The sequence below is a fragment of the Pyricularia grisea genome, assembly GCF_004355905.1.
Source record: "Pyricularia grisea strain NI907 chromosome Unknown Pyricularia_grisea_NI907_Scaffold_7, whole genome shotgun sequence".
Lineage (NCBI taxonomy): Eukaryota > Fungi > Ascomycota > Sordariomycetes > Magnaporthales > Pyriculariaceae > Pyricularia > Pyricularia grisea.
This window is the reverse complement of record NW_022156720.1, coordinates 1,125,913-1,147,325: the sequence shown is the minus strand read 5'-3', so window position 1 is coordinate 1,147,325 and position 21,413 is coordinate 1,125,913. Positions and strand designations below refer to the sequence as shown.

Here is a 21,413-nt window from a genome sequence, read left to right as displayed (position 1 = left end):
AACACCACATTAGAGCCACTATTTATGAATATCCATGAAGCCTCCCAGGGTTGGGGCACTGTTGTTATGGCCCAGAACATATATCCATTACTCGATTTACTGAGTTCTAGAGGTCGTGCCTCACTTGGCAACCCCATTAACTATATACTTCCAGCGCCGCATATCCGAAAAAAAAGGCAGTTTACACCAGCAGCATGCCAGTGCGGCGTGGGTTTCATATTCATTTCGAAGAGCTGGTGAAGCTAGCGACTTGATCTTCAGCCACTTGTGGGTGGCAGCCACACCTGACAACAGAAAAAGCCTGATCTGCAGTGACTATCACTATTTGACATCGCTCTAAGTGACCAACATGGAGCGGCTGGGTATTGGTTGGCCGTCGTGACTGTTATATCATCACAACGTTGATGAGCATGCTATCGTGGATGCCATCGGTACCTGGCAAGCGTTATCAGATCGTTCCGTGCCGAGGCACGAAACTCGAGAGACACGACGCTTTGCTCTCCCCAGATACCGATCCATTGCCGCAATGTTAGGATCAGCATGGAATGCATCGCGTTTCCATGGTTGAACAAACACCAGGGCGAATAAATGTGATCCAAACGCCGACAGCGTCTCGAGGCTTCTTTCGATCCTGTCCCTTGTTCTGTTTCCTACAACGGACACTTGCAAATTGCCCTGGCGCTAGAACTGTTATCAGAAGGGCAGTCGAAAGGTCGCCGTTGGCATGCCTCGCTTTATCCACATCTCCCTAGCCCTTGAACTCCTTTTCTGTTTGAGTAGACCGTCTTTGAGTGGATATTCATGAGCCTCCCGCAGATGTGACACTGACACCCGAAGCTTGTATATCAGAGCTCTGTGTTGCTCCAATACCCCTACAAATTTCCTCCACAGCACTCTTCTAGCCACTCTCGACCGTCCACGCCCGGGAACCGTGATAAAGGAGAGTGCAGATCCTATCCGTCCCTTCTCTGCAGGTTGCTTGCCAAGTTCATGTGCATGATGGCGTCGTGACGCCAATCGTCGTCATTGTCAAGTGCTCCACGTCCATCCACACCGGAAAGCTGTAGGTGCGACGAGGGGGCTGCGCCATCTTGCGCCTGTCCCAAAGGCGATTCTGAGTCGCCCAGATCGAGAGCACCTATGTTGGGGATGTCGTAGCCATTGTCACGATCATCGCCACGCGCCTTGCTCGGTACTGTTTCCGACGATGCCATCCCTTGACTGCGGTTCTCACTCACGGCGTATCCATAACCGTCCCCAGATATTGAGTTGGCAGGCATCTCGCTCACATGGGTCTTGGATGAAAAGCCCGCGCCGGTGAGGCCTCTTTCGCTATCCATTCGGTGCTCCAGCTCGCGTTGCTCCAGGATTTGTGGTGCTGCCTCTACATTCCTGAGGCTTGATGTGCCACCGGGGAGAGCAGTGCCACCACCCGATGACCGATGACTGCCTATACTTGCACGGTTGAGCTCTGCTGTGGCAGCATTAGCGGCTGGCGAGTGCTCAACTGGACCAGGGTCCTGAAGAGCGCCTGCATCCATGTCCCGGATAGCCCACTGAGCGATCGTAGCCATTTTCCGCGAGACCCAGCCGGCGAGAATCTTGCCACGCTGCTTCTCACCAAGACGAGAACGAGGGAAAGCCCCGCGGGTAACAAAGGCGACAATGTCAACGACGATTTGATGCTCGTTTAGGATAGAGTTTACAATGACCGGGACAAGCGAGGTAAGGAATGACTTCCTGGCAACCTCTACAAGGACCACAACGAGGCCTCCAGCTTGAAATACGGCACTGGAGAATTGATCGAGTTAGCACAGAGTTAGAAATAAAATCAGCCATAGGATTCATGACAAGTACGCACCAGCCTTGAGGCACAATTGCGCGATGGCAGCGCTCAACGGTATTTTCGATGTCCATGGGAAAGTGGCTCAAGCCATTGATTTCGAATGTCTCTCCAATGTTTCCAAGCACGAAAAGAACCTGCATATCAACCTGGGCACCGCCAGGCCCAATGGGTCTGCTGACGTTGTACAGAAAGCCCAAATCACCAGTTCTCACGTAGCGGATGCCTGGGTCCCCATCGAGAGTCCGACCATCGAAGCGCTCAGCGTCGAATGCGTCCTTGGATCCATAGAATGACTTTACACAAGCCTCTGAATCAACCCAAATTTCACCATACTCTCCGTCATTGCAGAGTAAGCGGCTCTCTGGATTGACAATCGCTATCTGCGTCGAAACTGGCACCATTCCCGAGTCTTGGACCAGCAGTGCTCTCGGGTCCGCCTCCGGATCTGTGGGTATGATAAGACCACGTCTGAGTGCTCTTGTGTCAAGCCAGAGCTCAATGGGCTCGATACACATGTAGGAACGCGAAGCAATCATAGGGTTGAGTACATGCGAGTACACTGTGTTGATAGCGGTGCGATCAAGGCTGACTGCGGCGAAATGTAGTCTGACTTTCTGGAAGACATCGGCACGGGGTCGCCCGTCGGAAGATATCATCATGTTCTTCAGTTCGTGGAGTGCGAAGCCCTTTGCTGGCATCGTTGCAATCGCATGGTCAAGCATCTGTGGTGTTGCGTAGGTGTCCTTGATTTTGTACCTTGAGAGGATGTGGAACAGCGAGATTGGGTTTTGAGCAAACTCGACTGGCGACAACAGGTAGGTGGGCGTTCCAATGTAGATGCCCATCAAGCACGTGTGGATGAAACCCAAGCCCGTGGTACTCCTGACACAGCCTAGGACAGGCCTAGAGCTTGTCATTTGGCAAGTCTCTTTCTGTACCTTGCACATGCCCATTATTGTATCATGGCCCAGCTGGACAGCCAACCGACGCTGGTCTGGTGTCCAATACGTCCAGATAATAACAGGATAACCGGGCTGCACCCAAGTGGGATCCATGGTGATTCCAAGCTCCCTGAGTCCACTGTTCTGCTTTGGTGGGCGTGATGTGTTGTAAACGTTGGGGACTGTCACCCGCAAGACCTGTGCTGATTGTTTGATATGTTGCGAAACTGGCTTCATCTTGAGGAGATGATCGACATCTTGGTTGACAAGAACGGCCTTGACTCCGTAGTCATTGACCAGGTGCAGAAAGGCGGGAACATCCTCAGGCAACCTGTTCTGATCCATCGGGGGTATTGGTATGACTATGGCGCCCAGATTCACGCAGGCGTGCACCGAAAAGACAAAATCCTCAGAGTGGGTGTACATAAGAACCACGTGGTCACCAGCCCGGATCTTAACCTTATTCTTCAGATACATGGCCACGGAAGCAACCTTGGTATCAAACTTCCTCCACGTGACGCCCTTTCCTTCTTTTCCACGACCATCAACGGTACAATATGACAGCTCGTCGCCCTGACGGGCGACCCGCCACTGAATAAGATCAGTGATGCATGAAAAGTTGTTGAGGGGCGTAGAGGTTCGGTCATCTATAACCACTTCTCTACGGTCGATTCCGGAGTATTGTTTATCGTTGTGCATCAGGAGATCTTGTCGGGCCATTGAGGCAATGTGTGACCAAATCCCACCAATGGGGTCAACTCCAATAGGGAGGTTCAGGACCGCATGTTCAACCCCAAACTTGACGTGAGCCGATGGAAGTTGACCCGAGTCAAAGTCTCTACGACAAAGCATATTGCCAATATCTCTGCGACCATTCTTCATCACTCGAGGCAGTGAGTTTGGAGCAGTCGTCAATACGCAATAGACTCTCAGGTGATGCTCCTGTAGCAGCACGTCCATGCACCGCTCCGCCAGGGAGTCAAGGAGCGCCTTGTCTATCTGTCGTGGTGGACCGCCAGCCGTGGCCGGCGCCGTAGACGCGGCCGCAGACTCGAGTACAACCACTGGCAGATGCTCCTCGTTAACAAAGACGTCAAAAGCCGAGCAGGCATAAATCTTGGGCACATTGCGCATGATGCTGACGATGATGTGCTGGACAAAGAAGTACCGGTGCTCAACGGCAATCTCGTTGCCATGTTCGACCCATTCTACCTTCTGTCGAATGCGATCCTCGTACAGGCCGAGTACGAAAACCTTGCCCTCAATGACAGTTCCCAACAGACCCGTGCGCAGAAATTCGGGCTCGATCATGGTGGGTGTGGGGTCACCAGGCTCGAACTTGTAAGGGCGCGCATGGAAAATCTGCTCAGTATGTTTTGGCAAAGCCCAAAAGCCACCAGACAGCGACGGCGAGTCGACCCAAATCTCGCCTATGGCGTGAGGTGATGCCAACAAGCCTGTATCCGGTTCGACGACAGCCAACGTGGCGTCCGGGATCGGGTACCCAAATGCTCCGACCCGGACAGTATTGGGATCGTTGCCTGCCTTCTTGCGAGCCTCCTCACCAATGGCGACAATGACAACCTCGTTGTTTTTCAAGGCCTCTCTGTCCAAAAGAACCTCGCTCAGCTCGTTCTTAGCGCGCTGTTCGGTTGTGCTCGTTGTCCCGCCCCCTAACAAACTCCCAAATCCGTTTGACGGAGCTGGCTTGTCGTCCTTTTCCTTCTCCTTCTCGTCTTCGGAATCTCTGTCGCTCTCTTCTCCCATGTCGAGCTTCAACGGACAGCCCATGCGCTCCTCGCCTCCCAACCAATCCCGCACGCTGATGACCATACCGCCATGCTCGGGCAAGCATAACATGGGGGCAACTACTTCTCTGGCTCGCGTATTTCTCAGTGGTCTAAGCCACCTGTCAGCAAGCAACTCGTGAAACTCGCCGTCCACCGTCAATGTGTCGATCAAACACAGCTTCACTGTCTGAAAATTTGGCTCCATGCCCTTTTTGTAATTTCTCGTTGTCATAGGATCCTGCTGATAGTTGTATACGGCACGCCTGAGGCCTGGATAATCTGCAATCATAAGTGTTGCCTTGTACTTGGTGATGAGATGAGCATAAAGGCCAGGGACATCAACGGCCTTGTTCTCTAGCCACACCATTGTGTGCCCACCATAAACTGTCAAAAGTACGCCGAGAATCATGCCGATTCCCTGCCTTGGATCCAGATATGAAAGAAGGATCTCGCTGCTGGCGCCACCCCCAATAAGCCTGCCGTTCTTATCCCTTAGCGAGGTGCTGAATGTATCTGCTGGTCCATTCCCAGGTACTGTTGAGACAACAGCGCTTAGGCAAGCCATCTGGTGCATTATGGTCCGGTGACTTAACACAACTCCCCTGAAATCTCCAGTCGGGGATCGGGAGAACTCTATATAGGCAAGATCCGGAAGCGAAAGGGGAGGAACGTCGTCCTTCTTCTTGGGATGATAGCTTCCAAACTCGTTGGTCTTCCACCACTCAACACCCTTGGGCCACGTTAATTTCTGAGTCGTTATGTCGCGCTGAAAGGCCTTTAGGTTGTTCTCGGTGGTCAGGGCCAAATGCGCCTGCGTGGATGTTAGGATTAGGTTGAGCTTCTGATGGTCCTGGAATTCGTTTATTGGAACCGCCACGACGCCTGCAATAAAGCAGCCTAGAAGCGCAATAGCAAACTCGATGATCTCGGTGTCGCGGTAGATGAGCGCCACGCGGTCACCGCGGTACAGTGAGCTCTTGTCACGAATCACCTGTGCAACTTTCTCGGCCCTGGAAGCCAGCTTTTCCCAGGTTATTGACGCAATCTCCTTGCCTCTGCTATCCAAGACCCAGTACGCCGGTAGCTTGGCCGTCGTACGCCCACGGTGTCGTAATACCGCAGCTATATTGTCAAACTTGGACATGGGGGTGTTGGAGTCATGGGGATCGTGAATGGCAAAAGGAAGCTCTCGAGGGTCGAGAGGCATCTGATACTCCAAGGCGTCCGGGGGCGGTAAATCATTGGCAGTCAACATCGGGGGCGCCATGGCGGCGGTGGGCGAAAATGCGTCGCCTGTCGAGTACCTTTGTGGGCCACCGTACTCGCCCGGGTTGGCCTGGTCATAGGATTGCTGGCCGGCAAAATCCAAGAAAAACCCTTGAGAGTCCAGTAGAGTACCCGACCGGCTCTGGCCCTCGTACTGCATGTACTGCGAATCGCCGTATCCTGCTTGATGTTCTGGGTTGAAGGCATAGTCGGTCGAGACCATCGTACCGGTCCGGGACGGTTCGGCCATGGTGCCTTGGTTCGGCCCAGGGGCGAGGAAGAGTGAATCGCGAGGCCTGATGACTGGTCTCTGATCGGCGAAAGATCCGCCCGGGGCAAGTAAACTTGCGGGATGTGGTTGTTCTAGTGGCAGCCCAAATGGAGACTGAGGTCGGCCGGTCGTGGGCGACGATATGCTCGTCGGGGAGGTGGGTTGATTGTCCGGGCTCGAAGAGTTGAGGGCAGCCAAGGTGGCAGCACGGTGGCCATCACTGCCGGCCTGAGAAGCATCATCTGCGGAATGTATGCGGAGGGGTCCGCGAGCTTCTGGAGGGACGAAGGCGCCGGGGCCAAGATACTGGGACAATAACTGCGTCCGTCGTTTCTGGTATCTGCAAAGCACAGGCGGCAAAAGTCAGCTGAAGAAAGGCTTTTGCGACCCTGCTGCACGGAAACAGGAAGGTCCTGGATTTTGGGAGGTAACATCGGACGATTCGGCTTGGGTTTAGAAGTCGCAACTTACCCTTTGGTTGTGATATCGCCTTCCTGTGGTTTCAAAGTCGAAGCTGTGGGTTAGCGGGGATGTCACAGGTATTGCTTTTTTTTTTTTTCGTGGCATGGAATTGGCAGCATGCATGGCGCAGAGAGTCGGAACACGAGCTATGGCATATTGGCAGGTGGCCCAAGGACAAAGCACGTAGGCACGGAAATGGTATGGCCAGGATGGCGTGAACGCTAGGCGCGCGGGCATGGATGAAGGTATTATGTGTGGGGGATGGTCTGGTACGAGCGCGCGAGCGGAAGCAAAACGCGAAGGGCATGCATTTCGACTGGAATGTCGGGATGGAGGAATACGGGAGACCTGGAATCAGACTGACCTCAAGCTCCCGCTCCAGCTCGCCAAGCTTTTCCTGCAATTCGGGATTGCGGTCGGCCATGGTCGGCCAGTCCGTGGCGACTCGACTCGTCGCCGGTTGACCTATACGATGGTTGGTCAATTCAATGCGATCGTTGGTCAGGCGTGCTCCGAGCTCTAGAAATGTGAGGTATGTAGATATGCGTATCCGAGGCTCGTTCGTCGCTGTCGCTGGTGGTTGCGGAGGGAGCAAATAAACTGGAGGCGGGCAGGTGGGCAGGTGGGTGGGCAAGATGGGGCGGCGTTACCAGTGAATAGCCGGCCCAGATCTCGTGACGTAGTTGGGTTCGATAGGTGTGCAGCAAGCGAAGGTACCCTATAATTCCTGTAGGGGTGGACAAAATCGCCAAGCTAAGTTGCCAACCCGGTTATTCAGAACAAGGGGTGATGAGGGGTCTCAAGTGATGCAACGGGCTAATCCTTTCTGCAGGCTCCTCCAGCATGTGTACGGAGTAGTACAAAACAAAATCCACCTAAGCTCCAGAACACTCCAAGTTGATCACCATGCCATCTACAGTAAAGCTCCAGATAAATCCAGGAACAGAAATCACAACAGGGATCTCTTCCTCATGGTTGACAACAAATGAGCTACCTTATCAACCTAGCCTGCCTAGCTTCTACAAGCACCAATGCATACCTATGTATAACTGAATTATTCTGTCTCGATCCTCCAAACACCCATCCTACCTACCTTACTTATCTACCTAGGTACCTACTTACCTAGGTATTGTACCGTAGGTATGGCGCCCCCGCGCGGCTGTTACCAAAGTACGAGGAGGAGTTGAGGAACGAGGATAAAGAACGACCAGGGGGTTTTGGCCAAACTTCTTCAATCCGATTGCAAAATGGTGATGTAGGTACCTAATGGAAGCAGTACTAGTAATTGGCCCACAGAGTTTGCACTTTTGATTTAACAGTGTAAGCAATCGAATTCATCTTGCAGTACCAAAAAAAGTCGAATCTAACCCATCTCGGCTTCTTCGGTGCACCTAATGATGATATTGCAGTTGAGTGAGTCGCACCCACGTTATTTACGAGGTAGGTTTGGTAGGGTGCCTGTCACATCTCAAGTCGGAGGGTGGGGTCCATGAACAAGAAAAATATGGATTCATTCACCAGCCTCATGGACGCCACTGAAGAGCCCCAATCCGGGCTTAAAGCTTGGACCATCAGTCGTCGTTTAGGTATCCACTTCAAAAATCCTGAGAAGTACAAATTTTTTCCTTCATTCGAATCCTCTGCAATGTGGTTTCCTGTCTTGAACACATCCCAATCACTGGAGAGCAATCTCGAACACGAGAATGCTTGCAAATGCAAACCAGTATTCCAACAAGGTAACAGTATATCTCTCTTTTCTCGCGGAGCACGTAAATATCATGCTTCTCAGCAAGTAATTTATTGTTGGCCGGAAGGGAAATGGAAACGTCGCTCCGATCACCATTGCACCTGACCAGCCATGCTATCATAGGTACGTTATTTGGCATTATTGGTCCTTCACGTCTACTACCCTCCATATGATGAGAAGTATGCATTCACAGACCTGTTCTGAATCAGAATGTAGATGAAATGCTAAGCTCTCCTGATCTCAAAAAACCCATCCTTATCACTCAAAGCTTTGTTATTATATTTTGGCACTTTGCTGACGGTACCACCTCTATAGGAATATGTTGACGGATGTGCGCACTGGGTTTTGCTTCTCGTTATTGTTTATTGATCGTGGCTTCATTGTGTCTCGACCTTTGTTAATAATTAATAATGCCCTTTGTTAATAATTAATATTGCCCTTTGTTAATAATTAATAATGCCCTTTGTTAATAATTAATACTGCCCTTTGTTTGTGAATACAATACTCTTTGTATCTTGAAACATTCCAACCTCTTTTACATTCAATGTGTTCTTATAAGTTGGTCCTTCTCCTTCCCCTCGAGCGGTTTGCCCTCAGCAGTTGATTTATTTGCGGGAATGCGTCCAACGTTCCCATCAATTGACGGGGACTGTACAGCAGCTGCATAGGTGCTCATATATTCGGCTTGATCATCATTTCCCAATCATAATTCTACTGCCGGTTTCGATCGTCCGAGTATTTGACATTTGGCATCGCAGAAGGTATCATGTTCTCTCAAGACTTCGACTTGGAGGTCGGCGACAATTTCGATTTTGATCATGTCGACCAGGTCAATAGCAAATTTCTCGATTTCAACTCATCTCTGGATGCATGGGATGGTAGAACTTCGATTCCCATGGATATCCCGACGGCAGCGATTTCATTACCCAGCGGCCCAACTCCGATTACGGCCAGCGCACCGGACACTGCAACAGATACATTTGACCTGGAAATGGTCACTGCCGCTGCCCACAATGTAATTGCGACTACCGGCGCAGCTGACCCTTTATATTTTGGTACGTCTTCGAGCACCCCCATGGCATCGCCCTTGCCAGCACTTGAACCCCAATCGGTTCACAACGAGAATATTGACTACGAACTTGCCAGCTTCATGGAAACGAACCAAATTGCATCCCAAATGCCAGTGCAGCTGGGCCATTGGAATTCTGCTTTCAGTCTGAGGAATAAACCCATCTCGTCCGCCGAGCTAGCACAGAGCCTCCTATCCCCAATATCTGCTGCCCCCCATGGTCGTCCTCTCCACAAATTGAGGCGTGGCCGTGGGAAAGATGGGTCAAGGGATGACCCAAATGAGTTCTACTGGAGACTCCCGGGGCCTCCCCCGTCGTGGGCTCATGGGCGTAGTGTCTTCCACTATACTTGTGATGGGGAGCTCAATCTCCTCTACAAGTTTGACGAGGTGGCATTTCTGGACTACCTGACACAGCCCGAGCTTGTGCTTCTAATCCAGAGAACCCCTACACTGCACAATCATCGCTACCCCAATTATCTCCTATCACCCAAGTGTAGATTCCGCCAATGCCGCGCCTTACACCGCACCATTAATCGTGGCGAATTCCGCGTTGCCCTCAGCGAGCATCCCTCCTTGTACGGTGGCATGCTTGACCCTTTCCACTGCGCCGGGTATGTGCATCTTTACTGCCTGGAGTCTATACTGGGGGTTCGCAGAATGGTAGAGCTCCATGAACAAGATAGATTGGTTGTTCATACTCATAGTCTTCCCATGGAGGAGAAGGATCCAATGTACATCATGGGGGTGCCAGATGAAGCTGGCCCATATAGCCGCTATATAAAATGGTTCGATCTCGCAAAGAGCTGGGTCAACAACACTCTCCATGAGCCGGTAGAAGGCGACAAAACACTAAATTGGTACATGGCCAAGGGGGTGGTTGAGTCACAACTCCCCTTTCAACAGAGACAACGTCAAAAACGCGGGTTGGCCGATTTTGCCAAGCACATGGGTAACCCAGAAGAGAAGCTCCGCCTACGGTGTGCGAACAAGGCGGCGAAGGCTGGCAAGCCGCGACAAGAGGAGGCTCACGGCAGGACCCATGGCCGAGAATGTTCGCAGGGCGGTTCCAGGAGCCGTTCAAAGTCGCCGGTCCGTGAAACGGGACGAACAGCCGACCGCCGACTGCGCGACGAACCGCCACTGGGAAAACCTGATAAAGATGACGAAGTTGACGAAGATGACGAGAACTATGCTCTGGATGGCCACCCAAATGCCGAGCTCTATTAGTGACCAGGATCAGGATGGCTGAAGCGCTGTGTGGGTTGATTGGAAGCACATGTGTCCGAGGCAATGCTGGCTTTTTGCTCGAGGCACCAAGTTGAGACAGAAGACCAAAGGGAATTCAAGAGAACTGTTCGTAACCCCTAAGCGATTTTATTTTATGCATGGTAAAAAATAATTGTAAAAAGTTGTGGTTGTGACTATATATGGCGCTAATTCCATTCTACAGTTATCTAGGAAAGTCTAGAGGTAGTAGTGCAGTCAGGACATAAGAAAAGTAACCTAGTCTAGTTGTGTTTATGGCACGGCGGCATGTCCGTGGTCCTCGTTGGGTGTAATGGATCAGCCGAACATGCCAGCCAACACATACCGCCTGATAAGAAGGACATAGGTATGATTTTGCTGGGATGGTTGGTCAACGAACGGGCCAATATTTACTCTGGTATGCCCACATATGGTTTGCAGATCAAATCCGGTACCAGAGAAGCGCTGCGGCATTCCAATTAGGATGTTGCATTGGAAGGATTGGAGGGTACCTTCGGTATGGAGGGGGTGCGTGCGTGCGTTTACTGAAAAAAATAGACAACGAACACGGGAATTCTTACTACTTTTGGGAGGGTTGTTGCTCCACACCGAATAAAAGTGGACCTGGCTGATTGTGGTCACTCACCATCGGCCTTCTCCGTTAGAGAGAAAGAGAGTTGAGGGGCAAGAGGGGGGAGGTACGGTACTTGCTTGGTACATTGCCCTATTTGGGAAGTAGCCGAGTCGTTACCTTGGTGGAGCTACTGGTCCGCCTACGGGAGTACCGTACTGCAATCCTTGACCACTTTAAAACCCAGCAGTCAGTCAGTCAGTCAAGTCGGGTCAGGTAAGGTCAGGTCAGGTCAGGTCGGGTCATACAGTAGGTGTAGATATCCGATGAGTGTACGTACCTGCTAGGAAGTTCGAACGCGACCAAAACTTGAGGAAGAGCACAGTAGCATGAATGGAGAAGTTTCTCTGTGTCAGCAGCCAATCATCAAGATTCTAATTAGATCTCAATCGGTCAAGGGAGCCGCATAGATTTCCCAAACTAAAATAGGTGCTTAACGTTTCTACCTCTGGCCAACGCCGATCAGCCGAAGCCCAGCCACAATAACCTACCTGGTGCCTACCCTAAATTATTCATTCCATCCGTCAGTCAGTCAGTCAACTGACTGGAACTGAACGGTGGGTGGGAAACTATCTCACCAGTAACAACAACCAGTGCCGTTACTCGGAGACTTTGACGTCGTTTTGGGCTGGCGAGCTTCCAGAACAAGGCCAACAAAGAAAAAGAATCGATTTCGAGCTGAAAGGCTTCCAGAGATGTGTTCTGCTTTGTTCTAAGACCGTGCAGTCTAGACTGCCATTGAATTGGCCGTTGTTAAGTGGACAAAAGGATAGAAAAAAAGAGAGGCAGAGACAAAGACAGAGACTGCAGAGACGTGCACTTTGGGCCTTTCTTTTTCCCCCCATCTTAGCGTCTCTGGCCGTTAATAACAACCGTCCCTTCCCACGAGGGGCGGCTGTTCTCATCCATCCGACAGTCCAGGTCCCTTGCATGAGATCTTGGAAACGTTGGCGACTCCAGTACATTGATCAGCTACGTCGCGCGCACACCTAAATCAGCGCCACCAGGTTCACCAACACGAGCCGCCTGGGCCGCTCTCAACTCTTACTCTTTTGGCGATGCGCGCCACTTGAGGTCGCATCGCATCGCATCGCATCGCGTTGAATCGCATTGCATCCCTGCATGGCATACGCACGCATCTTACATTTCGATCAAGACAGAAAGCACAATTTGGAAGAGGGGGCGAAAAAAAAGTCAAAAAAAAAAGTCACCCTGCCTACCTTACTTACCTTTTACCTCGTCGGGCGCACATATCCTACCCGCCCACACGATCGTGCGCGACGCGATCAAATACCTCTCGCGCAAACTCGCACACGTACACGACTTTGTTTCCTTGCAACTTTTTCAAAGCTTATTTTCCGCGCTGGACGAGACGGGACGGGCTGATAAACCTTGGGTGACCTGGGATTGTACGTTTTGTCCAGACGTCGCGATGGGCGAGGGCAGCGCGGAAGTTGAGGCTACAGTACCTTCAGCCGCGATCCAAGTTGTTGTGTTGGTGAGTTTACCCCAAAAGCTTGATATTCTCTTCTGTTTCTTTTGTGTCCTCTTTCTCCCCAGCTTTGCCTATCAGTGAATTTCCCACCCCAGTCGACTGGAAACAATGAATTGCAATCGCATTTCGTCACTAGCATTGCCAAATATGATATCTCAAGTTGACTGGTCACTTTTCATCTGGTGTTACTTCGAAGGGATATGGATGATAGTGTCTCTGTCTATTTACTACCTTATAGGTAGGCAACAGTAAACAAGGAGTATTATTAGGGCCGCGAATCGGCCATGGCTCTTGTTTTTTGTTTTTATCATTTCTGAAGGTTTTGCTTCTGCTTTTTTCACCTTCCATGTCATCCTTGTTTCTTTTACTTGTCAGACTTCCCGAAAAAGCAACATCGAGCGATTGGGTCTGGCGCCGCTGGCATTGAGAGAAATCAGATCGGGGGTTTTCTTGGCCGGTTTGATGTCACTATCATGACTGTTGTGTGTGTTTTTTTTTTTTTTTTTTTTTTTTTTTTTTTTTTTTTTTTTTTTTTTGTTTTTTTTTTTTTTTTTTTTTTTTTTTTTTTTTTTTTTTTTCCTTTTCTAATTTCTAATTTTGCCACCAAAAAAGCCAAACTGACCCGTGTTCATCTCTTTTGTAGGGCTCAGGTGGTGGTCCAGAAGAGTCCAATACGACAGCTTTCTTGGTAAGGTCAACATCAACGGGCTGGGGTAAGGGGTCCATCGTAGCCGTGGACGCTGGCGTACATCTTTCAGCAATCAAACGCATTTTGGAAAAGACGCAACCGCCTGGCCTCGCCAGCGGCGAGCTCCCCTTGCCGCACGTCTTACAGGAAGGGCCGTTCAAGGGACTAGAACTACCGTTCGCAACTCCATCGGCAAACTCGTCGCACATCCAGCGTAGCTTGGTGGACACGTATCTCATCACACATCCTCACCTCGATCACATCGCTGGCTTTGTGATAAATACCGCCGGCCTCCCAGGATCCCGGCCAAAGCGCCTTGCTGGCCTGCCCAGCACCATCGAGGCCTTCAAGAACCATATATTCAACAACGTCATATGGCCCAACCTGACCGATGAGAACAACGGTGCAGGCCTGGTTACGTACAACCGTCTTGTCGAGGGCGGGTCGCCTGCCATCGGTGAGGGTGATGGGCGGGGTTACCTCGAGATCAGCGATGGGCTGGCGGTCAAGGTCTGGTGCGTCAGTCATGGCCACTGTATGGAGAAACACAGCCACAGGGGTAGTGCGAGCAGCAGTACACGCTTCGGCAGCATGGATGGCGCATCGCCATCCATGAATGCCATGGGGATGGGTGGGAGTATCGCGCCTGGCATGATGAGTCCCAGGACACTGGCGCACCATAACTCGGCAGGCCCAAGCTTGTCGCTGTTCCTACAGCAGCAGGCAGTGGCGCGTGGAGACATGACTGGTGGGATGCAGACGCCCCATGCCGGTCTGGGAACCCGTGGCAGCAGCATGAGCGCCATGTTTGGCGGGCACCAGCAACTGATGGATACACCCTGTGTCTACGACAGCAGCGCGTACTTTATTCGCGACTTGGCAACCGGCCGGGAAGTGCTCATCTTTGGTGACGTCGAGCCCGACAGCATCAGCTTTACACCCCGTAACGCCATAGTATGGGCCGAAGCTGCTCCCAAGATTGCCACAGGCAGACTGTCGGCCATATTTATAGAGTGTAGCTATGATGACAGTCAGGAATCTGATCGGTTGTATGGACACATGACGCCAAGGTACATCAGGGAGGAATTGGCGTTTCTGGCGGCCGAGGTCGCACACGTGCGTGCCAACCTAGCAAGAGATGGCAGAAAAAGGAAGCGAGACGGGGAAGACGGCATCGTCCCGAACAGCGGCGTGGCTACCCCAGGCGGCCTTCGGCGGCGGGTAACCGCACACAACTCGAACACGGGCTTGCTAGAAGACCCGGTATCGCCGAGGACAGTTAGGCCTCCTAGGGCTCCTTCAACCGACGACTTGTCTCAGCCGGCAATGCAACGGGGTCAACAACAGAGCGCATACCGGGATCCAATTGATTCGCCGCGTATAGCTACGCCGACTGCTGAGTTATCGCTGAGAGAGACCGAGGCTGGCTCGGAGAACGCCAGCACAAGCAGGAAACCTTCTACGACCGAGGGAGCATCGCTACCTCTAAAAGGCCTCAAGGTAGTTCTCATCCATGTCAAGGACCGCATGGACGATGATACTCCCGCAGGGGATATTGTTATACAGGAGCTCGCAGAACACGAGGCCGAGGCACCAACTGGATGCGAGTTTATACTATCCCGAGCTGGTGAGTCACTGTACTTATAACGTGAACCTGTGGCTTTCTGGGCTCACTAATGAGGTGTCGGGAGGGGCTTCTGAAATCTTGTAATTTATCTAATTTTGGGTTGGATCTACGTATTGCTGTATCTTCTCTATGTGTCTGGTTGCCTCGTTCAATGACCCTAGAATATGTCTTGCAGTGGTTTGGTTACGTTAGGGGACGCGATGTGCTCGACAGCGATTTGCTGGCTTCGGGTGAGCCGAGGCATAAATAAATGACCGGGTAGTTAGAGATTGGCTTCTGTGTATGGGATGTATGCACGCGTTTAGACGCTTGTATTATGAAGAGTTGTTTGGATCATTCACCCAATGGCAAGTCTTCCAGGGATGTTGTGTTTACTGTTAGACTAGAAGAAAGAAATACCAAGGTCTAAACTACAGTCAGGATTTAGCCGGTTTTGCTCCAAATACTCGATGTTTTACTGGGGCCAGTGCTTTATTGTGTTGCTCGTACATCTATCTATCTATTATGATCTATCTCACTTGGCGGCAGCGTCGGATTTGAGTTTTTCATAACCCGCTTGTCCACCAACGTCCTTCTCAAAGTCTGGTCTTGTCAACTCGAACGCCTCTGTGGTGCGACCGTAAGTGATACCTCCCAGACGGCTGATTGGACGCAATACCTATTTGGAAAAAGAAAAAAAAAATTCATTCGTTAATATCGTTACTCGTCCAATCAATATTGGGGAGACATCAACCCTGGCAAAAAGAGAAGAAAAAAAAAAGAAAAAAGAAAATAGGGGTTTCTTACCTTGGGGTCAATCAAGTCCCTCTCGGCATTAATGGCATCTTCCCTAACCCAGAACCTCGTCCCTTCAATGACTGCCATGGTGCCAGAAGTTTTACCCGGTGTGCTCTTGCTCTTGAACTCGCGTAGGCTCTCGACCTTACCCTCGACACTGAAAATAGCCTCGCCCACCCTCGGCGGCTTGACGGTCTCGCAGTCACGCACGGGCGTCAAACCGCTGAGATCCCACTCGGAGACGCCATGCGGGGCGTTGACGCTCGTGGCATTGGCGGCCTCGACGAAGCTCTCGCTGATGATGTTTATGACGCACTCGCCCGTCTCTGACAGGTGGCGGACCGTGTCCTTGGCCGTCTCGCCCGACGCGGCCGACGCAAAGCCAATTACAAACAGCGGCGGGTCGTGGTTGATCATGTTGAAGTAGCTAAAAGGCGCCAGGTTGTGCGACCCGTCGGCACCCACCGTCGACACGAAGGCAATCGGGCGCGGGACCACGGCGCCGATGAGAAGCTTGTAGTTCAGACGGGCCGGGCGGTCCGGTGCGTACGGGTCAATGGTGATGTGCTTTGCCGACGCAGGTGCCGGGGTGTTTGCACCGGATCCGTACTTCCATTCTGGCGCGGGTGTTTGGGTGTATCGGAGGCCGTTGTTGCCGTCGAAGGGTGGGCGCGAAGCCTCGACAGACTTGAAGTCGCCGTGGGGGTTACGGCCGAGGGCAGCCTCATTGCGAGCCGTTGCTTCCGCGGCCGAGGACATATTGGCAGATTGACTAGGGGAGCTTGAATAGTAACGATGGTGGTTGCGATGATGTCTTTTGCTGTTGCGGGGTTCAAACGTAACCAAGAGGGAGGGGGATGGCGAAATGAATGCAGGCAGAGCAGTGCAGCTACGAGCAAATAGGGAGAGACGTGGATAAATCATCGATCAAGCTAACGCAGACCCAGCGGATGTGCATGGATGTACGTTATATATGTATGACAAATGAAGATTAATACCTATTCGATAGGTAGCTAAGGTACCTTAGGTACGTAACGTAAGGTAGGTAGGTAGGTACCTTACCTTGGTAACTGTTTGACTGAGTCGTGATTTAAAAGGTGCTCGGGGAACTATTCCGTTCCGCAATAGCCCCACTTCCAATTCGGGGCAAAACCCGATAATATCCGTTTCACTTTGCACGCCGCTTAACAGTTGGTACTGAGTAAGCCAAGGTACCGGCAAGCATAAACAACATTGCCTGTAGTGCAGGGGTTCTTTTATGGTTAAAAATTAACTGTAAGTGACGTCCTGATAGATATGAGTTTTTACGACTTCTGATTTATTTGTAAAAGGGTTATATATGCTTTCTTAGGCGCATATGTTATGTTATACTTGTAGTTCGAGCTACAGAAAATATGAATACAAGGGGAAAAAAAAAACATCACTTGCTTTTTGTTGTTGTGCGCAGGGGCCGGAAGGAAAAATAAACTGAGCATACGTCTTTACTCTTTACTCTTGACTTTTAACTTTTTAATGACCCCCCTCCCCCAAATATTCTCAAGAAGGCACATCAACCCTTCCCGCCTCGGCCTCCCGCTTGAGTCTCTGCAGTCGTAAGGCCTCGTAGTCCGGCAAAAACCTCGTAGCAATACCAAATCCTGCTGCTAGCAAGGACATGAGCAGCCAGATCGCGTAGCCGTTCAGGAACTGCGTCTCGGCCCCGATAGCAAACAGACTATTAGCAGCTGCAGGCGTGAAGGCACGGACTATGCTAGAAATCATCATTTGCAGGGCGTTGATGGTCGCCAGCGCCGTGGGTCCAGGGTTGACTTCGTTGACGGAAAGCTGGCAGGCAGTAAAAGACATGGCAACGCCGCACCCGATCGCCAGCGCCGGCGGGTAAAGAGACCAAAAAAGGTTCGTGTATCCGGCGCGTAGCAAATAGTTGGCCACAGGAGAGATGGCAAAGAACAGAGGGTAGACGGTACCGCACAGTCTCATGACACCGTTGGTCCCGAGACGGCGGTGTAGAGGCGGAAAGCCAAAGATCAGCCATAGGGCCTGCGCAACACCGTTGAGCGCCATCAGCAATGACATCTGAAAGGAGTTGAAGCTCAAGCCACCGAGATCGACAGTAGTCCACCACCATAACGGGCAGATGGTTGTGTATGCAAATGCCAGCAGGGCAAGATGAGCCCCGACGTACTGTACAATGAGGACTCCAGGCTCGCGCAGAAGCTCGCGGATCGGCATGGACTTGTCGGCTGCAGATTGCGCACTGGAGGATGATGCCCCTTTGCCTGCGCCTTTGGTCTCCTTAACCTTGAACATGCACACAATTGTAGAAACGGCGCTGGTGGCGCCAACAGCAAGGCTGGGTAGTGCATAGGGATACTGGGAGAAGAGGGGAATCCTCTCAAATAGGCCCCCATACTGGCCGACAGGGTCTGCCAAAATGCCACCGATAAGAGGGCCCAGAAATATGCCAAGGTTGCCGGAAAAGGCAAACCAGCTGAAGATTCTAGCCCGCGTCCCTGGCGTGCTCAGCTCGGCCAGGCAGGTCCTGATGGTAACTAGTGTACCCGAAAACACACCAGCAAGCATTCGAAGCATGATCATTTGTGGGATGGTCTGGGCAAAACCAAACATGGACGTCGAGACGGTGACGCCGACCATAGAAGCCATAAGGACGGGCTTACGGCCAATTCGATCTGATAAACGCGCCCAGAAGACCATAACAATGGCCTGGACTAGCGAAAAGTTGGACTCGATCAAGCCGCTGTAGAAGCCGACCTGGGCGACGGGAACGTCCCCGCTGCGACGCACGAATTCGTTGATGTAGGGGAAGATAGAGAAGAAGGCGATGGGCTCAATCAGACGGGCAACACAAAGCCAAAAGACCTGGGCCTTGGGCATGTCCTCGTCTTGATCTACGTTAGTGTCGCCTTCCAGGTCATTCCGGGCCGAGTCTGCCGGGCCATGGTCTGTGTCTGACGTGGGTTTCTGCCCGGTTTCCCCGGCGATCTTGGCAATCGCGCATGCCGAGGCTGCATCGGCAACGGTTGATATCTCTCCAACAGCCAGAAGCGGCGTCGTCTCACTGGCCTCTTGGGAAGTGCTTCCGGATTTGTGTGGCGCCATCATTCAGTAGGCGGTATGGATAAAAAAAACACAAAGGGGAAGGAAGATGCGTGCCCGGATCAAGACTTTGGTTTGCAAAGAATTGAGGGTAGCAAACTGAAACAAAAGGGAGAGAAAAAAAAACCATTCAAAGATCAGCTAAATTCCAATAGATCAAGGATTTGTAAGCATTTTTTTGCTTGTCAAAATCTTACGTAGAAAAACAACCCAAGAAGAATCCCCCGTAATCACAATTTCACGTCTCCATATTAACGGCTTGAAGCCATTTCATTGTGAGTCCACTGGCGTAAGACAAGAAAGAAGCGAGACACGCCTGGCGGTCCGACCCTAACCCCTTTATTCTGAGCCACTCACTCACTCACTTTGTCGTTTCCGCGCGCTTGTTACAGGCCCTGATGATGTCTTTACCTCGGTGAAACTAGCTGCACCGGCATCCAACATTTGTATTTCAACTACAGTACAGTTGATTTAACGGCAATCTCGTTATATTTCTGCTAAATATACACTTTGGGTATTAAGCCTCTATATTTTTTTTCGCTTCAAAATTCCGTGGTTGTCTTGAATAAACGTAAAACGGAAAACTGACCATTGATAAAAAGAAACCCAAAAACCGGCAAACAGGCTATCAAATTTGCAAACATCTCGTCGGGATGCGCGTCTGTATTAAGCTTTCCATTCAGGCAAGTGGGAAACCGCAGCATCGTGGACGTATTGGAGACCGAAGGGGTGTTCGACGAGTGGTGTTTCCCGCGTTCCTAATAGCGAGCTGATCGAGCTGAACTGTTCTCGCTAGAAATGTAGAAATGTTTTTTCTGCAGCGCGAGTAGCGAAGCTACAAAAATCATGGCTCCTCTGTTCTTACCCATGGCAACCTGTCCTCTCGGGTTGTCGCGGTCCAGTATGGGATGGTAATCGGGATCCGGAATTGAAGTTCAGCGGATTCTTCTCCGAGTACGCTGGATACGTTGGATACGCTTTTGCCATTGCCCTCCGATATGGTCACGAGCACGTTGGCGACTCCAATACTGAAATAAAATCTTCAGTCTTGCCCCGTACAAGCTCCGAGATTCACCCACTTGAGCGAGCATAGGGCATAGTACTCCTTTGGCAATCCGGCCAAAGATAGTTTTGCCATGGGTGCAAGTTTACATGTGATGAGAGACTAACTCTCGGCTTTGGCTCTGTTCACTTGTTCTGCGTAAATCAGAAGGACCCCCTGACGCATCTTGAGTCCATCAGACAATAAGAGATCATCTAGATTTTTGCTACCATCTCAAGGAGTAACCGTACCGAAGATCTTTAGCCACATGTGAGTGTTGTAAACACCCATATCGTCCAAGGTGACAAGGAAATATGAGGCTTTGACTGATTTTATTGGTTTTGCGGTGCGTCGCGGTGTGACACTAGAGTCTCGAGCCAGCCAAAACAACTGTGAGCTTCAGAGGATGTATTCGGATGCCAAATACCACATTATATGTTATGATTAGAAATGACCGGCTGAATCGTCAATAGATATTTGCCGTCTTGATGGCTATGCAAAGCTATATGATGGGCCATGGCTTATCACATAAATCATTGGGGTGGGGAGGCATATACACACCTACGGAAGCTCTCTCTCAAGACTCTCATGGAAAATGAGCATATAGCCAATCCAAAGTAGGTAAAAATTGGCGCATAAAGACGGACGAGAGCCAAATCAAGACTGAAATCTCTAGTGACGCTAGGAGAGAGACCAAGGCTGCAGTTCTGAGGCCCCAGAAAGCGCGTGCTAAACGTAGAGTTGGGTGTATACCGAACCTTGACAGGTCGCTTGAGCCCAAGTCCGACAGGCTTGATGCATATGCACCCACTGGTCAGGAAGTGGGTAATTGAAACCTCGGAGGAATTGCTGAAAATGTCAACATCAAGGTGGGTAATATGGTGAAGGGTGTCGCAGCATCGAGCTAATGTACGACGTTTTGAAGAAGAGAGAAAAAAAAGTACAGCCAATTTCGATTCTTGGCCTACTGCATAGCCTGCTTCGTAAAACGTTTCCAGTCCATTCTAGATGCGGTTGCACGACACTGCGAAACTTGCGCTAAGAGCGGTCGAGTAAGAAAAGGCAAGGAAAAAAAAACAAGTCATGTACTCATGTACCAACCGAATGTCTCTGTGTAGGCAGGCACCTCTATATCCAAGCGTTATTTAATGACTAAGGTATTTAGCGACAACTTAGTCGAAGGATGATGCGAAAAACATGAAAATCAGAAATCCTGTCTGAATGCAGCCGAGGCGCTCTAGCGTACGCCTGATGTATGTATTTTTTCTTCGTAGTGTTGCTATGTCCCAGCACCAAGCCCAAGAAAAGCAGTGCAATGACCCCCTTGCGCAAGCCAAACCGTGTCAGAACTCTCTAGGGTATACTGGTTGAAACGAACCGGATAAAGCACAAAGGG

The 21,413-nt window shown here is 51.0% G+C and overlaps 7 protein-coding genes across 7 annotated transcripts; 3 read left to right on the top strand and 4 right to left on the bottom strand.

The window, feature by feature from the left end:
* Positions 1–34: 34 nt before the first annotated feature.
* PgNI_09370 (uncharacterized protein) lies at positions 35–7,087 on the bottom strand. Its single transcript, XM_031129354.1, has 4 exons — positions 6,941–7,087; positions 6,586–6,608; positions 1,862–6,454; positions 35–1,791 (listed from the first exon to the last, which is right to left on the bottom strand). The coding sequence occupies exons 1-4, from the start codon at positions 6,998–7,000 to the stop codon at positions 954–956; spliced, it is 5,514 nt and encodes a 1,837-aa protein (XP_030977418.1). The 5' UTR covers positions 7,001–7,087; the 3' UTR covers positions 35–953.
* Positions 7,088–8,201: 1,114 nt separating this feature from the next.
* On the top strand, positions 8,202–8,829 carry PgNI_09369 (uncharacterized protein). Its single transcript, XM_031129353.1, has 2 exons — positions 8,202–8,446; positions 8,639–8,829. The coding sequence occupies exon 1, from the start codon at positions 8,222–8,224 to the stop codon at positions 8,426–8,428; it is 207 nt and encodes a 68-aa protein (XP_030977926.1). The 5' UTR covers positions 8,202–8,221; the 3' UTR covers positions 8,429–8,446; positions 8,639–8,829.
* Positions 8,830–9,089: 260 nt separating this feature from the next.
* Positions 9,090–10,622, top strand: PgNI_09368 (uncharacterized protein; the record flags this gene model as incomplete). The annotated part of the gene is made up of 1 exon (XM_031129352.1): positions 9,090–10,622. One exon carries the CDS (start codon positions 9,090–9,092, stop codon positions 10,620–10,622), a length of 1,533 nt encoding a protein of 510 aa, XP_030978078.1.
* Positions 10,623–12,703: 2,081 nt separating this feature from the next.
* Positions 12,704–15,101, top strand: PgNI_09367 (uncharacterized protein; the record flags this gene model as incomplete). Its single annotated transcript, XM_031129351.1, has 2 exons — positions 12,704–12,769; positions 13,410–15,101. 2 exons carry the CDS (start codon positions 12,704–12,706, stop codon positions 15,099–15,101), a joined length of 1,758 nt encoding a protein of 585 aa, XP_030977968.1.
* A 494-nt stretch (positions 15,102–15,595) lies between these two features.
* On the bottom strand, positions 15,596–16,617 carry PgNI_09366 (uncharacterized protein; the record flags this gene model as incomplete). Its single annotated transcript, XM_031129350.1, has 2 exons — positions 15,596–15,739; positions 15,868–16,617. 2 exons carry the CDS (start codon positions 16,615–16,617, stop codon positions 15,596–15,598), a joined length of 894 nt encoding a protein of 297 aa, XP_030977969.1.
* A 777-nt stretch (positions 16,618–17,394) lies between these two features.
* PgNI_09365 (uncharacterized protein) lies at positions 17,395–18,978 on the bottom strand (the record flags this gene model as incomplete). The annotated part of the gene is made up of 1 exon (XM_031129349.1): positions 17,395–18,978. The coding sequence occupies one exon, from the start codon at positions 18,976–18,978 to the stop codon at positions 17,395–17,397; it is 1,584 nt and encodes a 527-aa protein (XP_030977599.1).
* A 663-nt stretch (positions 18,979–19,641) lies between these two features.
* On the bottom strand, positions 19,642–20,113 carry PgNI_09364 (uncharacterized protein; the record flags this gene model as incomplete). Its single annotated transcript, XM_031129348.1, has 3 exons — positions 19,642–19,767; positions 19,841–20,003; positions 20,055–20,113. 3 exons carry the CDS (start codon positions 20,111–20,113, stop codon positions 19,642–19,644), a joined length of 348 nt encoding a protein of 115 aa, XP_030977600.1.
* Between the last annotated feature and the right edge of the window lie 1,300 nt (positions 20,114–21,413).

Bases quoted from the DNA above. Each gene is read 5' to 3' on its own strand.
- PgNI_09370 (XM_031129354.1), bottom strand. From the start codon at position 7,000: ATGGCCGACCGCAATCCCGAATTGCAGGAAAAGCTTGGCGAGCTGGAG. The intron at 6,609-6,940 runs GTCAGTCTGATT...TTGAAACCACAG, and splicing joins AGCTGGAGCGGGAGCTTGAG to GAAGGCGATATCACAACCAA. The intron at 6,455-6,585 runs GTAAGTTGCGAC...TGTGCTTTGCAG, and splicing joins GGCGATATCACAACCAAAGG to ATACCAGAAACGACGGACGC.
- PgNI_09369 (XM_031129353.1), top strand. From the start codon at position 8,222: ATGTGGTTTCCTGTCTTGAACACATCCCAATCACTGGAGAGCAATCTC.